The sequence below is a fragment of the Mixophyes fleayi genome, chromosome 12, assembly GCF_038048845.1.
Source record: "Mixophyes fleayi isolate aMixFle1 chromosome 12, aMixFle1.hap1, whole genome shotgun sequence".
In the NCBI taxonomy this organism is placed as follows: Eukaryota; Metazoa; Chordata; class Amphibia; order Anura; family Limnodynastidae; genus Mixophyes; species Mixophyes fleayi.
Genome location: NC_134413.1, coordinates 34,184,146 through 34,201,305, shown reverse-complemented (window position 1 = coordinate 34,201,305; position 17,160 = coordinate 34,184,146). Strand labels below are relative to the sequence as shown.

At 39.0% G+C, this 17,160-nt stretch overlaps 1 protein-coding gene across 4 annotated transcripts; it reads right to left on the bottom strand.

The window, feature by feature from the left end:
- Positions 1–179: 179 nt before the first annotated feature.
- On the bottom strand, positions 180–16,526 carry FAM177A1 (family with sequence similarity 177 member A1). 4 transcript variants are annotated; one of them, XM_075192671.1, is made up of 5 exons: positions 16,350–16,526; positions 14,027–14,227; positions 8,505–8,571; positions 2,729–2,826; positions 180–1,715 (listed from the first exon to the last, which is right to left on the bottom strand). In XM_075192671.1, the coding sequence occupies exons 1-5, from the start codon at positions 16,362–16,364 to the stop codon at positions 1,509–1,511; spliced, it is 588 nt and encodes a 195-aa protein (XP_075048772.1). In that variant the 5' UTR covers positions 16,365–16,526; the 3' UTR covers positions 180–1,508. The 4 variants fall into 4 exon arrangements, with proteins under 4 accessions (XP_075048772.1, XP_075048773.1, XP_075048774.1 ...); XM_075192672.1 differs by having other exon boundaries at positions 8,505–8,574; positions 14,051–14,227; positions 16,350–16,525; XM_075192673.1 differs by having other exon boundaries at positions 14,051–14,227; positions 16,350–16,515.
- Between the last annotated feature and the right edge of the window lie 634 nt (positions 16,527–17,160).

Genomic DNA, 17,160 nt, shown 5'->3' with positions numbered 1-17,160 from the left:
TCTTCCTCTCATAACTATCTGCTGAAAGGTTCGTGACTCTACAGCTATCTGCCTATGCTGCTGGTTGCGAGTGTGCGCACACGTACACATTTGCCGACAACATTGATCGTGATTTTTAGGAAGTTTGCCCGTACACTGTGTTGAAGACAGGAACGATATTAAAAAAAAAAAAAATAGAATGCCTGAACATCCGCTTTATTACTGATGCAATAAATACACACATATAAAAAGCATTAGAAGAGCCGGTGGTACAATCTCCCTACTGAACTGTGGACAGCAGACAGACACAAACTGAGATGAGGCAACACTAAAATAATCTCACATTATATCCGGAACAAACATATTCATCCAAAAGTGATGGGCAATTTGTTTAGATAATTTAATGTGGTGCACAAATTTGGGAAAACTAACAAATCAGATAGTGCTAAACTACATCTCATATGATCCTCAGCTAACAAGCAGAGATGCTGTCATTTAACCATCTATGTGCTATACAAACAAAAATCCATTTTTACTAACCATCTGCAGAAGAGGCTTTGCTTGCTGAAGTTTGAAGGTGCCTCTGCCAGTGCAAGTGGCAGATCAGCTCAGGAACCTATAAATATGGCTGCGCTGGCATGGAAAGCAGTGGGATGAAGTTCCGGCACTAATCTACCACTCACACAGGCTTCATTGTGGAATCAGATTCCAGCAGAACAGCCCTTAAGAGTTTTTTTTCCTGTTTTTTTTTTGGGGGTTTTTTTTTCAGTTGAAAAAAAAAAAAAAATGGAAGTAATAACTATTCCATAACTTGTCAGGTAGCTAATACTACTGTTAGTTTTTATTCTAGTATTGCATCTCTTTGCAAAAAAAGTTAAGCCTTAGTGTTGCGTAGAAGCTGATCATTTTGCATCTTGTTTTCAATCGCAAGGGAGAAAGATAATAAATGTTTGCAAATCATCTTATTAATTGAAAGATAAGAATTTAAGTAAAAAAAAAAATATTATTGTAAGTTTAAGTGCTTTGCCCTTTGGTGGTACTGGGTGTTTGCAAACACAAACATGGAAAAACACATTTTCTTTTCTTTTTTACACAAATACTAGATTTTTATAAAACCTGACAATATTAGTATACATAAAGCCTCTTTGATAGAACGTGATACTATACCTTAAACTCATGGCTTGATGACAGTTTTGATAAAATTCAAAACATAAAGAGTCACAGACATGCATGCGTGTTTAGATGTAGATATTACACATAAGACAATATTATATGTACACAGTAGTTGCCGATCTGGATGGCCTACTCCAAGACATCTTATGCGTTACCTCCAGATAGTTCAAAAGATTTTAGTAATTCCCGAACCCCTGTGAAGGCGGCAATCTCCCTGGGTATTCAGTGTTAGGAATTTAATATCTTACTACAGAGTACGATGTCTTGACTTGGGAATTTAGAAAGGCACCATGTTGATTTTGGCAGGCGTAGCTTTCCCATTTAGATTTAGCAAAGTCTACCGTGTCCTCTTTATTCTAGGTCGGAACAGCGGACAGTTCCTGCTTTTGTGCCAAGTTTACAGAATGCTCTTCTTCCAGTACAAAACTGATGTTGACAAAGGAGCTGGTTGCCTGTGGCTGCTGTGACTGAGTATTGCTTTCATTCTGCTGCTGACTGCACTGCTCTTGATACTGTTTCTCGGCCTGTTCTGACATTTCATTCTCTTCCTCCTCCTCTTCCACCTACAGATGAGAAAAGTGACACATTCTTATGCAGTTCAGTTTTTAGTGTTAAGCTCTCACCGAGTCCAGCAGCAATAGAACACTAGTTATGACAGCGTGTGGATGTCACTGTATTTTTATATAGCATGGGTGGGCAAATGACATTGCCAGCCGTGCGTGTTTAAGTAAGGTTAGTTGTAATTATTTTTATTTTTTTACATTTGAATTTACTGGTTCAATTGCCAGTATATGTGTGGCCCAAATATCACCTTGTAAGATCAGAATATGATTGGATCATATGCCACTGTGACCAGACCAGGTGGTAATCCCTGCCATCTGATGACCAAAATGGTCTATGTGTGCAGGTATTGGGCAGCGGGAAGGATTGTACCCCTGTGAATTGTTCTTTGGTCTACGCATTGGATGACCTGCTCTGTCCAATTTAGCAACCCACGTATGTGGCCAAACTGGGAAGAGACCTGGTGGTATGGAGGATGTCCCGTATGTCCCCTTAATATTTTAGTTTTTCTCAGTTTACATGGGGTAAACAATTGTTGCGAGAACAATTGTAAATGTTACTGATCTCCTAAATGTGCATGTAATGTACACAAACAGTACCAACATTGCCTGTAGAAAGTATATGCGAGCTTGTCACCAAATATATTTATGGACACATCAAGGAGAACACCAAACAAGGAAAAAATAGTTTGTTGTGAATTTGCTTTTTTCGGTGCCTACTATATTATTCTGCGATTTACATGAATCTCTAGCTTTGAAACAATTCCCATGGTTGCCATCTAGGCAATGGCCGGTTAGAGTCATGACATTAGTAGTTTGCAGGCAGATGAAGATTTACATATACCTGTAGTAGCGTAACATAACACGGGCTAAAATAAATATATTTGGCCATTGTAGAGATTTAAAAATCTCGTTTTCACCAGACATCTGCATGTCTTGGCCTATATCTAATGCCCAGAATAAATATATCAGTAACAAGCAGGGAGGAGAATGTCGATCATCTCTTGTAGACATACCTCTTTCTGCACTCGGTAATATTCATCAATAGCATACTGGTACTTAGGTGTACTGACCCCCAAAACGGAGGCAATTTTTTCTCCAAAGAAGTCACAAACTGAAACGATAAAAACAGATTACACTTAAGCATCAGAGTAAATACTTCTTTACAAAATTTACAGTACATTTTTGTTCTTTGAAGAAAATGTATAGAAAAACCTTTTACATTTTTCATTGTTGCAATTATGGTTTCATCATGGTAACAATGGGCCCGATTCATTAAGGATCTTAACTTAAGAAACTTCTTATTTAAGTCTCCTGGACAAACCATGTTACAATGCAAGGGGTGCAAATTAGTATTCTGTTTTGCACATAAGTTAAATACTGACTGTTTTTTTTCATGTAGCACACAAATATCAACTTTAAATTTCAGTGTACAAATAAGCTATCAAGTATTTGTGTGCTACATGAAAAAACAGGCAATATTTAACTTATGTGCAAAACAGAATACTAATTTGCACCCCTTGCATTGTAACATGGTTTTGTCCAGGAGACTTAAATAAGAAGTTTCTTAAGTTAAGATCCTTAATGAATCAGGCCCAATATTGTTATAGTTGTGTTTTCTGAGGGCTTTACATTATACTTCCACTATCCTTGTTCCAAAGTGACATCTCACACGGTCAAATGTGCTTTAGGCTGTATGGTGCCAGAAGTCTTGACTCTGCACGTGAAAAGCAGCAGATCTACAAGGACTTGAGAAAGAAGGAGCTATTTTATCGCCTGTTAAATCACATCGAAAACACAGATTAAAAACTACTAGAAAGCTTGTCGATTCTGCTTTCCTTGCATATAATAAATTAGCCATGACATCAGGGAGGAGCTACAGGAAAGAGAGGAGACAGGTAAAATATGATCTTACTATGAAAAATAATATTTATTACAGATCAAAACTCAGCTACTATAAACAGGTTATTTTGTTAGTGCCCTGCAACATATTGGTGGGGTACTCTCTTTCCAACAGGACTGGTCTCTCCTACTGAATGTTAAAGTGTAAAGTTTAGCAAATATAATATTCCATGCAATTAAATAATTTATTTAATTTTTTTACATATATGCTAAGGGTCTTTCACGAATAGCGTTGCTACCTCAATATCCTGCAAGTGCCATTGCGACAAAAATAAATCTATTTGCAGACCTGAGCATAGATGTGTTCTGAAACAAGTACATGTTGCACAAGAAAACAAGATTTTTTAAATATCTCTTGCTGCCAAGATTTATATGAAACGTGAATAAAGCCCAAATAAGCATTATTCTGGAAAGTCTAATAATCGGCCGTACTTCATAGTGATTTTTTTTTTTTACTTTTTCAAATGATGCCCTCCGGAGTCCCATCATCCACACCGCCATAATCTAACACGTGTGATGAGCAGATGCACACTGACTGTGCACAAACTGAGTATGAACATAGAGGTATGTCCTGACCCATAAAAGCAGATAGAGATAAACTACACCAAGTGGTGTAACAGACCCTGACTGTTTGATAACATATTGTATGTCGCAATGTTTAAGATATATTGTGTAACGCTGCCTCCTACTGATTAGCATAGGAGTCTGAGCTGTGGTGATGGTGGGGCCCAGTGTCTCATTATCCAATAGACTGACTAGGCTGTAGCCTAGGGCGCAAAGCTTTTGGTGAGGCACAAAATGTTTGGAGGTACAAAATCTTGATGTTTTCCCATGGTAAAGACTGACAATGACAATCAATGAGTCATTCTTGGGTGGGCGCTTGAGAATAAGCAGTAGGAGAGACAAGGATGGTGACAGGCGCTAATGATGTGACAGCCCCCTCAGTAGCACTTGTTCATGCCTATTCTGCTATACAGTTCTAATTTTAATGAGAACAAAATGATTTACAAAGATCTCCATGACTCTTTTAAAAAGCCAAATGAAGCAGAGTTTCGAAAACACAGGCACATAAACATTGGTGGTGGGGGGGGATTGGTGAGGGAAGCCTAATTTTAAATTAAGGACAAGTTAATTTTTACCTCACGCATATATGCCTGGTGTGGAAGGCAAGGGGACACTACCAGCCTATTGGCCTGGGGCGGCCTGAACCCTTAATCAGTGTCTGTGGGGGCCCCATTGATAGGACCTGCTCTCTTGTGATGTTTGGAGGCATTAAGGTGGTAAACAATATTTATAAATAAACACTTCTCTTCCACAATATTTTAGAGCTCAAAATGTAGTTTTGGTAGACCACTTACAAGTGTCACATTATATATATATTTCTTGTACAGGCATGTAAGCGATCCAAACATTTAACATGCTCTTTGTGAGGTTGCTTTGGTTGTTTGTCATCCGAAAATGCTGCTTTTGTAATAATTTTAGTACAATAAAAATTATAGGATAGGAAAATATATGGTGAAAACATATTGCAATATAAACATGGCGAGAATAAAATATAGACGCTTATGTTTAGTACCTAAAGTTGGACAATATGTTTTAGTTGACAAGCTGTCTGGTGCATGATTTTCATTTAAACACACAATATTAAACCTCTACAAAATCACTTTGCAAAACAAATGGGGTAGTATATAAGGAGCAGGGTAATAAACAAGGAGTAGGTCTCAAGCAAATATCTATGTTCTAAATATAAATACTTGCAATGTTCACCAATTAAAAACGTTTGTAGATTTTATCTTAACCCACAAGCCCTGAAATTAGATTTGTCCTATAGCCATTTGTAAAAGACTGGGAAGTAATAGCTGATCTAACTCCATTCATGCATAAATGTTTTCTTCATCAGGTTGATCTGCAAACTTAACACATAAAACTGGATGAAAAACACAAGGAGAAGTAAACAATAGTCTGGTATTGGCATTTCACCCAGATTTCTGTCTGTCACAGAGAAGTTTTTAAACTCAATTCTCATGCTTTTAGTACAGCAGGAGAAAGCTTTGGAAAATGCATTCATCTATGCTGCTGTTTAAATGTAAATGTGTTCAATCACAAAGAAAACAAAATGCTCAGAATCTGCGATTGGATATTTGCTGGATTAGTTTATCTCCGTCTAATACTGTATTTTACTGTTTTTGTTTAATCAAGTTGACATTAAATCCTGCCTCTTTCTTACCTCTGATGTGCCAGTACCTGATTTATCCAATGTTCCATCGCTGTTCTGCCATAGCTACTACTACTGGTCTTATGGTCAATGATTATCATCCGCCCCCAAGGAACCTCCTATTCGAAAGCACTGGAGGTACACTATATGGACAAAAGTATTCAGATGCTTGACCACTACACCAACAGGGATGTAATGACATTATATTCAAATACATATACTTTAATATGGAGTTGGTCCCCCTTTTGCAGCTATAACAGCCTCCACTCTTCTTGGAAGGCTTTACACAAGATGTTGGAGTGTTTCTGTTGCAATTTGTGCCCATTCATTCAGTAGAGCATTTATGAGGTCAGGCACTGATGTTGGGATGTTGGACGAGAAGGCCTGGCTCACAATCTTCATTCCAGTTCACCCCAAAGGTGTTCAATGGGGTTGATGTCGGGGCTCTGTGCGGGCCACTCAAGTTCTTCCACAATGAACTCATCAAACCATGTTTTTGTAGTCCTTGCTTTATACATTGGGGCACAGTCATGTTGGAATAGAAAAGGGACTTTCCCAAACGGTTACAACAAAGTTGGAAGCATAGCATTGTCCAAAATGACTTGGTATACTGAAGCATTAAGATTGCCCTTCACTGGAGATAAGGGTCTTAGCCCAAAACCTGAAAAACAGCCCCATACCATTATCCCTCCTCCACCAAACCTCACAATTGGCATAATGTAGTCAAGCAGGTAACGTTCTCCTGGCATCCGCCAAACCCAGACTCGCCCATCTGACTGCCAAACAGAGAACCGTGATTTGTCACTCCACAGTCCAGTGTCAGTGTGCTTTACACCACTCCATCTGACGCTTGGCATTGGTCTTGGTGATGTGAGGTTTGCATGCAGCTGCTCAGCCATGGAAACCCATTCCACTAAGCTCCTGCCGCACAATTTCTGTGCTTACTTTAATGCCAGTGTAAGTTCGGAACTCTTCAGCTATGGAATCAGTAGAGCGCTGGTGACTTTTACGCACCGTGCGCCTTAGCAGTTGTTCACCCCGATTTTATCTGGTCTTCAGCTTCTTGGCTGGGTTGCTTTTGTTCTTAAATGCTTCCACTTTCTAATAATATCACTTACAGTTGACCGTGGAATATCCAGCAGGGATGTAATTTCAGGAAACGTCTTACTGCATAGGTGGCATCTATCACAGTACCACGCTTGAAGTCACTGAGCTCTTCAGAACGACCCATTTTGTATCACAAATGTTTACAAATGGAGACTGCATGGCTAGGTGCTTGATTATATACACCCCTGGCAACAGGTCTTATTGAAACACCTTAATTCAATAATTAACAGGTATGGCCAAATACTTTTGTCCATATAGTGTGTATAAAAGTTGGGCTAACAACATCACTGCCTCATTGATTAAGCCACGTTATAGTATTATAGAGCAGAGCAGTGCTGAGCCACTGGAGTACTCAAATTGTGAATTAGATGTAAATAAGTGACCGGCTTTAATGTCACCTTAACATAGGTTAACTTAATGACCACATCACAGGTGCTTGTAAAATGGGTAAATCATTTTAAAACTAATATAACGTGTTTTCAATGCAGTTTAGATGCACTGCGCTTTTTCCAATACAAACTATTTTACTAGTAGCAGAGAGTTCACACATGAAAACTAGGTCATACCATGTTCTAAAATTTTGAACATTAACATTTTCAAATACAATGGTGGGAATGAGCCCGTAAGAAATCATTCATCTTATTTTCATTATCTTATGTAGCTTTCAGATGTTAGATTAAAGGCGTGTTAACAGCAGATAGGTGTGAATGAGACCACAGTGGCTGGGAATGCTGGTTAGCCTTGTAACATCATGATAATATCACTAATCATTCTCCGTGTGGTGGGGGCCCCAATGAAAGTGAACAGGAGGTTCAGATTGGGTTTCTCGGCCACAGTGTTCGTGTGCAGGGCAGAATTATCAGACCATCTCTCCCCTCACTATTCAGGGGCAAACGCAGGATTTGTAGAGGGGGGTTTCCACACCACGCCGCCAGTGGGTGTGACCAGCATGCATGGGGGCGTAGCTATAATTTTAGACAGTGCTGGGCTGCTCTCCTACTCTTCCTATCCCCACAATATACATGGGCAATGCTGCATGCACTACTGTTAGGTGCACGCAGCTCTCCCTTTAAAAGCAGAGCTGTGTGAAGTGGGAGCAGGGTCCAGGCACCTCAATTATACAGTGCCCCAGTGTTGGAGGGGGGTTTCCAGGCACTAGAACCCCTCCCCTCGGTTTGCCTATGCTATTACTGTCAATATAACACAAAAAAAATATGTTTGAAATGTCAAAATATCTTTTGATATTGACACATTATATTTTAGCAATAGCAACAATGTAGAAAACTAATGCTTGAAAGGTATAGAATAATGCACAAACAGGTTCGTTAATGTGGACCGAATCAGTTACCAATTTGGCCACACACAAGAAGGAACAAATTGCACAAATCTAGGTGTTGGAGATTATGCTGAAGAAGTGGATCACTAATAAAAACTGGATCAATTATGGCTTTTGATATACTTGGTTTGGCCCTGGACAAACAATAATATTACAGAATGCAGTCTGTGTTATTAATCAGGCTCAGATAGGAAGAAACTAGAAACATAGACCACAAAACATAACGTAATACCTGATAGTGTGGATGTTGCAACTCTCAGCATGTAAAACCAGAGATACGGGCCCCATGTTAACTTTGACTGCAAGAAAAAACAGAAGTAAAAGACAAAAATTCAGTCCAGACTGATTCTTATTGTAGAATCATCTAGGGAGCGTTAGTAAAAGTGATAATAGCACAATATAACCATGAAGCAGCATTCCCTCCCACAGGGTTAAGGTCTTTGACCTTTTTATGAAATCAGATACAAGCCTCTATTCATACACACACATATATAATTGTTTATTACATGCAAAGTCAGCAACTCAATTAAAATAATGATGAACTCTCTAGTTTACTGGAGAAAAAGCCAGCTAACATTAGGAACAAAAGACAAACCATTTTTTTTGTTATTGTGATATAGCAAAGGTTCAATACAAGATACTGGGAATCATGGACCCATAGATCATATACTAAAACTGTACTTCATCTACTTCCAGAAAACACTACAGGACCTTATTTTAAATTGATTGTAGGGCAGCACGGTGACGTAGTGGTTAGTACTTCTGCCTAACAGCACTGGGGTCATGAGTTCAATTCCTGACCATGGCCTTATCTGTGAGAAGTTTGTATGTTCTCCCTGTGTTTGCGTGGGTTTCCTCCGGGTGCTCCGGTTTCCTCCCACGCTCCAAAAACATATTAGTAGGTGAATTGGCTGCTAAAAAATTTACCCTAGTCTAAGTGTCTGTCTGTGTTACGGAATTTAACTGTAAGCCCCAACGGGGCAGGGACTGAGGTGAGAGTCCTCTGTACAGCGCTGCGGAATTAGTGGCGCTATATAAATAAATGATGATGATGATTGTAGATAACAATGGGATAAAGATACCTTTACAAATGTAAACGGAAACATATTTACACAACATTGCAGCTTTATCAGAGAATATTCCTTTCACACCTCTCCCAAGCCTACTCTCTGATACAGCTTCATAATTGTACAGTCTTCAGCGCTGTGAGTCCCCTGTGAGAAAAGCGCTATAATTATTACTATCATCATCTTAGGATGACAGTGACCATACAATACAAGAACAACATCTTCGTTTATTCATTGTATTTATGACAACCACACTGAGTTTGAAAAGTTATGGATTTTGAAAGTATGTTTTTCAGGAGTGTTAAGATCCCCACATATGAAACTATTAATTTTCATTGAAGGATCTTTCAATAAACAAATCTTTTAAATTGAACGACTTATACATACATACATGCAACTAAATCTTACCACAACTACCACCATAAGCCCCAAATATAGTATTCTTTCCACAATTTCCCATCCCAAAGGTTTGTGCTCCCCTCTTTCCCCTTCAAATTCCATATCCCGTTCACTACCCCCTTTTTACTGCATTACGGTATTATGGTCGTCAGTGTCAGTTTCTATTTAATTTTTTTTAAAAAAAATGTAATAAATGTTTTTAATTAAATCAAACGTGACCAGCAGTAAATGAAACAAGAGACATGACACTGAAACTGTACATGGTGTAATACGATTTAGACATAACAAATATTGTGCAAGGGACAGAAAAGAAAAACACAGAAAAATGTTTCACCATCTCCCCCACACGGTTGTGGTGGGGAACGAAATGAAGAACTAGGGAACACACGAGACCACCACCCATTATAACCCGTGCTTAGTTAAAAACACACTAATGGAGAATAGCAGGATCATCAGCCACAATGCGTGCCTGATACCACGCCGTATTTTGCAAGCAGACTCATATTTGTGTTTCATATCAGACGGCAATGTAGTTATGTAGCTTTCCCACATGTCAAAAAATCTCCCAATCTGTCGGTCAGCAGGGTCTCCACACTACAGTCTTGATAGTATACAAATAACCAATATTGATAAAGAAAAAAATCCATCTAAAACTGATAAACTGATCATGAACAGAAAAGAGGATGCTTAATTCTGATCATTTGGAATTCAATTCTCCGTGTTGCTCTAAAGAACAATGCGGGTGCACATTATTACCGCTAGTACGGCAATTGCTGCACATTATTACCGCTAGTACAGTAATTTCAACGCCGATTTTTGTTCTCAACTCTGAGCCGCGAGCAGAAATCCACTTGAACTGAATTCCCCCCAAATAGCGATACAACTAATTTCAAGTACTGTACCATCAAAATCTTCAAACTTGAACGATCGTATTTCTAAACACTTTTTTTTCAATAAAAATCTTTTAAATGTAAAACACATAGTGACTGAATGCAATTTGGAGAGTAATATTATCTACAAATGGCAACAGACCTCAAACTGTAAGGTTAAGTAAATATATGAGATTGCAAGATGACCGATACGATAGATATTACTGTATGGTTTGAAAAATGCTGTTGTCTCACTGTAGCTTATGTTAATTAACCACAGAAAATTCTTACATATTAAAGGAGTTAAAATTAGAAACCAATTTTTATTAACCTTTCACGCTCTGATCTGCGGGCATCTTCCGTTTATTCCAAGCAAACCAAATGTCTCTCCCATAAAAGCTTCCCATTCTAATTTAAATTAAAACTACACATCTAAATCTACTTATCTGCTGCACTTTTTCTGAATCTATGTAGGTAGGACTTCAAAGAAAAAAACTTCTTGAGGAAACAGCAATTCCCTCACTGGGTCCATTAAATCTGAAAACCTAACTGAATAATCTGTATTAAGAATTCACTTGTCAAAAAAACAGCCATCGAAACTGTGATTGTATATGATACTCCAAATGAAATATGTGATGGTGCTTAGGAACGTATGTTATGGTTTCTGTTTGGGATATACAAGAAGAAAATTAGCTGTTCTTTAATAAAACATCCTTCATGAATGTTTAAACATGGAATGTAATGCAGATATCAGCAATAGGGAAGCAAGAAACAAAAACTACAAAAGAATTCATGAATTCTTGGAAGCGGTTGAAATGTTCAAAGGTAATAAGAGAAAAATAAACAGAGCTATATAGTTCTATTTCCTTCTCATATACTAAGTGACTAACAGGAAATAGTTCAGTTATTGCTGGTGCATAACAATGTCACTAAAGGTGGATTAGTCAATGCATTTACAATGAGGAGAACAGTGGATAACCTGCATATTGCCTAAAGGACTGCAATTTTGTTCATTCACATTAGTTTACGGACATTATTCCATACATGCAATTAGGAAAACATCCAGGAGGATAAAATAAAAATGTTTCAAGTGTACCTGTCATCCAAACAGGGTGCAAGCAGCCATTTTGTGCCTCAACCACCTATCACTCCACTAGGAACTACTGACAACACTGAGACATGAGACATATTGCCTCAGGGATCTCGCTGGTTCACAGTAAACTGATCAGTTTAATTGTCATGAATACTGAGTCATCTCACAAAATGGCTGCCTCCACCATATGAAGGTGACAGGAAGAATTAAAGGAACCTTTGTGCTAATAAAAGGTAATGTACAACCTTTGCAGAGCAAGATGCAGCGTATACAATCTAGTAGGGTATTACCATGGGACTTTGGAGTAAGCATGGGGCTCTATTTATGTCAGACCCTCTTTTATATTTGATACAGATTCCTAGAGATTTCCATTAAGCTAGAAAAATGCTGTCACTTGGCTGTCACAGAGGCAGATGTGCTACATTCCTAGTGAGACTGCCCCCTACAGGTTGGCTGAAATAGAGGTTAAGATGCATAAAAAAAAAAACTTAACGTAAAAATGCCCGTTTTATAAATTGCCCATTAAAGTATAGAACACATTATGTATGCAGAGAAAATGTTCTCAAAGAAAGGTAAATACATTTTAATGGACATTGATAGGCTGAGAAAACCAGAGAAATTCACAAATAGCAATAGAACCATAATCACAGATTGGCACTAAAAGCCACCTCCAATTATGTTATCGGTAAAATGCTACACACAGCAATAATGTCTAATAAATATACAAGCACATACCAAACAGACATGGGGACTATACACTAATTCCACTCAGGTAGCACTCTGAGCAGGAGATTAAACTGAGGCAGCAATACTAACTACTGTGCCATCTGTGTGGAGTTTGTATGTTCTCCCAGTGTTTGCGTGGGTTTCCTCCCACACTCAAAAAACATAGTAGTAAGTTAATTTGCTGCTATCAAAATTGACCCTAGACTCTCCCTCTCTCTGTCTGTGTGTATGTTAGGGAATTTAGACTGTAAGCTCCAATGGGGCAGGGACTGATGTGAGTGAGTTCTCTGTACAGCGCTGCGGAATCAATGGCGCTATATAAATAAATGGTGATAATGATACCAGGACTATACATGTACAGAGGCAGGTGGGGCACTGCTCTAGGGCCGGCTACCTTGGGCTGGGTCATCTGCATTTTTTTTCCTTTAATATGTTCCCAATAGGCTGCTGATTCGAGTCTTGCCCCCCTCCCAGGCTACAATTTGCCAGCCCTTCCCCTGTACATGTATATAGTTATACAGTAATACAGAGTGTGCTAGGCATTACACTTTGATACATCATAGGGCATAATCAATATTACTGAAAATTAAAAACAGATAATTTAATAAAGCAAATACAATCATGCCTCAACTCTAATGAGCTTCTAGTCTAACTAGATGTGGGATAAAAATAATAGATGATAAACGTACGGCTTGTACTCAGATGTTACATTCTTTTGGGTGCGCTGCGTTCAGTAAATAATGACTATTTGTAAAATAAAATAAAAAAAACAGTGATCAAGAGATCACACAATCATTAACACTGCTCACCCTGTTTTAATCTATACTGTCTAAGCTACAATTATAGTGAGCATTGTTTGTGTTTAGGCATCATAGCGATCTAGTAATAAATATTTTTACAAACGTTCAAGCTGCGGACCTGATCCACAGAACACGCTGCACGTACACCACTGGCAGTTGTTAAACCCCCCTTAATTTAACGGTTATTTAAGTAGTCAGGGCCTGCTTAGGCCTATCCTCTGTTAATTCACTTTTCATCAATTCAAGTTTTAGATCTGGCAGTTTGCTTTAACACGAACAGCACATTGTACTGGTAAAAGCGCAATCCATACGAAGTGCCTGGAAAAGGAGTCAAACACACATCACTTAGGTGTACGATCATTTTCACAAATATTTACTAAATTTTCTCACCGCATATGATAGCGACAGAGAGTTAGAAGCGGAATAAGAAAAGGCTACATGTGTACAGGATTACAGGCGCAATAAGGCTCTGTTTGTATGTGTGGGAACAGGGGCAGAACAGTGCATTCCTGACCTTGTAGCCAAATTTGGGTAGGGGCCTGGCTAGGCCATTCTCCCCTCCCGGGCCCCCAGCTCTGCTCTCCATACAACAGCAAGTGTCATTAGAAAATATATGCGTGTCAGAAAACACATATGGAGAAGAATGTATGTGTATAACTATAGACAGGGTTCCATTCATATCACACTGCACCTTTAGTACTTACACCCCTGGCAGGAACGTCAAAAGTTACAATGAAACAATCCCAGCTTTAATATTTTACAGAGGTACAATTTGTTTAACATTTCTATTTTATTTTTACCATTGTGAAAGAGTTAAAACGTACTGGGTCAGCAGTTGGCAAAAGATCCTTTCTCTCTTGCAATTCTTCTTCCTCATCCGTACTATATTCCTCCATGGTTTCACCACTGGCAAAGTGGATAATTCTACGAGGAACTTTCTTTTTCTTACGTATATCTCCCAGCTCCACACATTCAAACTCACGGTCTCCACTTGTCATGACCTGCAGCAATATACATAGAACTGAATTAAATCACTGCATAGAAAGAATTATAGAAAAAATAAGTCCACTTTGCTTAAAATATTTAGAAATGGATTTATTACAGAGTAATAACAGATTTATTACAGAGTAATGCCTCTGCTTGCGGCCAGAATAATTTTCATCTTCCTTGGGATTTTTAGATCACGATATGAGTGAATGCAGTGTACACACAGAATATGTGTAACACGTTAGCCTGTGATTGAATGTGATGTCATCTCACCAGCTAGACTAGCTACCCACAGGTTATCCTGCTGTTTGGGTCGTATGAACACTCTATGATGGTTCTCTGATCACATAATGTTATGTATTGTCACAAAATTCATGTACATGTCCCTCACAAGACCTGGAAATTATAATCTTCTCCACCACAGGTGTACATATTCAGCAAGATCCACCCCTTCCATGTTACTATGATTGTAACATGCCATGCAGCGTGATAATTATTATTAGCTTTTATTTATATAGTGCCAACATATTATGCTATTAGAAGCAAAGTTTTACTATAGGAACTACATTTGTTAATTTAAACTGCGTCATACAGGAGGGCTGCTATTACGGAATGCCAAAGTGTACAATGCAAGATTGGTTTATTTATCATCATCAGTTAAGCAAGCAGTGGTCAAAATACATGAAGAAAAAGTATTATTATTATTATCAATATTTATTAATATAGCGCCACTAATTCCGCAGCGCTGTACAGAGAACTCGCTCACATCAGTCCCTGCCCCATTGGAGCTTACAGTCTAAGGGGCATATTCAATTAGGGTTCCGGTCTGCGGTTACAAAAGTGCGCACCATTGCCGGTATTACGGTACCGCAATAACGCAGATTTTCGTACGCAACCCTATGGGCTGCGAACGAAAATCCACGTTATTGCAGTACCGTGGATTAAGCTCGCGGCCCGTTCTGGCGCGATCCCGCGGACCGGAATCGTAATTGAATATGCCCCCAAATTCCCTAACATACACACACACACACACACACACACACAGAGACTAGGGTCAATTTAGAAAGCAGCCGATTAACCTACCAGTATGTTTTTGGAGTGTGGGAGGAAACCGAAGCACCCGGAGGAAACCCACACAAACACAGGGAGAACATACATACCCCACACAGGCCCAATTGAGAGCTATGACAGTACTTGGGGAAACCATCATATTCAGCCAGAAATGAAAGCTTCAACCATTGGATTTCTTCAATATAGCTCCCACAGGCAGTAGTACTATTGAAGATCCAGGTACCTGCATTGCATTAGTTTAGTGATCTACAAGTTATGTAACTGCACATATAATTGACTGTCTCTACCAGCTGTCGATTTATTGAATAATCGATTACATTACCATCCACTGATATGTTGATGCATTATCAGTCATCCATTTGGACACAAATTTAGACTGATGCATATATGAAATGTATTTATTGTAACAAATACAGGATTTGGCAACTTTATCCAGTATAATATATATCACACACTTAGTATAATATATATCACACACTTAGCTATTACATGTTAGTGTATTTATTAATTGAATAATGACAAGTTAAAATATGCTAAGTGTTATTTGTCACATGAAATTGGCTTTTTAAAATTTTAGGAGTGGGTGAGGACTAGGTGATTATTAATATGGCTGGATGTGTAAAAAACACAGATTTCGAAGAGGGTGTAATTCTGTCAATTATGTGTAGCTACATGGCTTGTAGATTAGAGATCAAGCTACAAACATGTCTCCAATTAATAGTGACATATATATATATATATTTACCAGTACAGTATTTCACGTGTCGGAGAACAGTGCAGTATAACGATAGCGGATTCAATGCAATTCTGTAAACAAATTAACCAAATTACGCCACAACAGACATATGCTTAATATATGACCCGTTGTCAGCCTCTAAGCCGGGGTTAGATTGAGATGCACAATATGATATCTCATATGTCAGTCCTTGGTTACTAATGTTAGTCCTATAACACAACACACCATGATATTATTACCAATGTGACACATAGTACATAGTGTCTGGCTAGTCAGGGCCAGGGGTGACGTGGTCACAAATCACTGCTCCAAGCAGCTCTGTATCTTACCTGTCCGGTAGCCATTCTGGAGCTTAGACTCAAGCGGCCGCTCCCAAGCGCTGGACGCCTGGCAACACCGAGCGGAATCCACCGGTCCCTCCCTGATGTGCGGGGACTTCCGTGTCTGCACGCCTAGTGGTAATACCAGTAGCTGACTGCAGGCGGCGCTGTCACGGTTTGTTACTCCATGAAATGAAGTCACTGGGATTGCAATATAAATCAGACGCTAGATGGCGCTGTTGTGTGAGGTGACGTCACAGACATTCCAGCTTCTAGTAAGTAAGAGCAGCGCTGCTCTCTCGCCGGGCGCGGTGGCGTGCGTCTGTAATCCCAGCTGCTTGGGAGGCTGAGGCTGTCGGATTGCTTGAGTCCAGGAGTTCTGGTCTTCTCTGTGCTATGTCGATCGGGTGTCCACGCTAAGTTCGGTACCGATATGGTGACTCTGGGGGAGCCCGGAGCCACCAGGTTGCCCTAAGGAGGGGTGAATCGGCCCAGGTCGGAAACGGAGCAGGTCAAAACCCCCGTGCCAATCAGTAGTGGGATAGCGCCTGTGAATAGTCAGAGTAGAGCAGCCTGGACAATACAGTGAGACACAGTCTTTTTATTATACTTATTAACACTTTCTGATTTATTTATTAAAACACAGATACAGATCATAAACACTACAAAGGCACTGATTTTTTTTAAGATTTTTAAATATTCTGTCTGATAGATTATAACACTGTACACGTGCCTTTATACTAATACAGTAGGATTTATGGGATTATTAAATGACCATTGATAGTATACATTGCTAGTTATTCTTCCTTGTATTACACTC

Coding starts and splice junctions, on each gene's coding strand:
- FAM177A1 (XM_075192671.1), bottom strand. Junction 8,572..14,026: donor GTTTTAACTCTTTCACAATG/GTAAAAATAAAA, acceptor TTTTTCTTGCAG/TCAAAGTTAACATGGGGCCC. Junction 2,827..8,504: donor TGCAACATCCACACTATCAG/GTATTACGTTAT, acceptor TTATCGTTTCAG/TTTGTGACTTCTTTGGAGAA.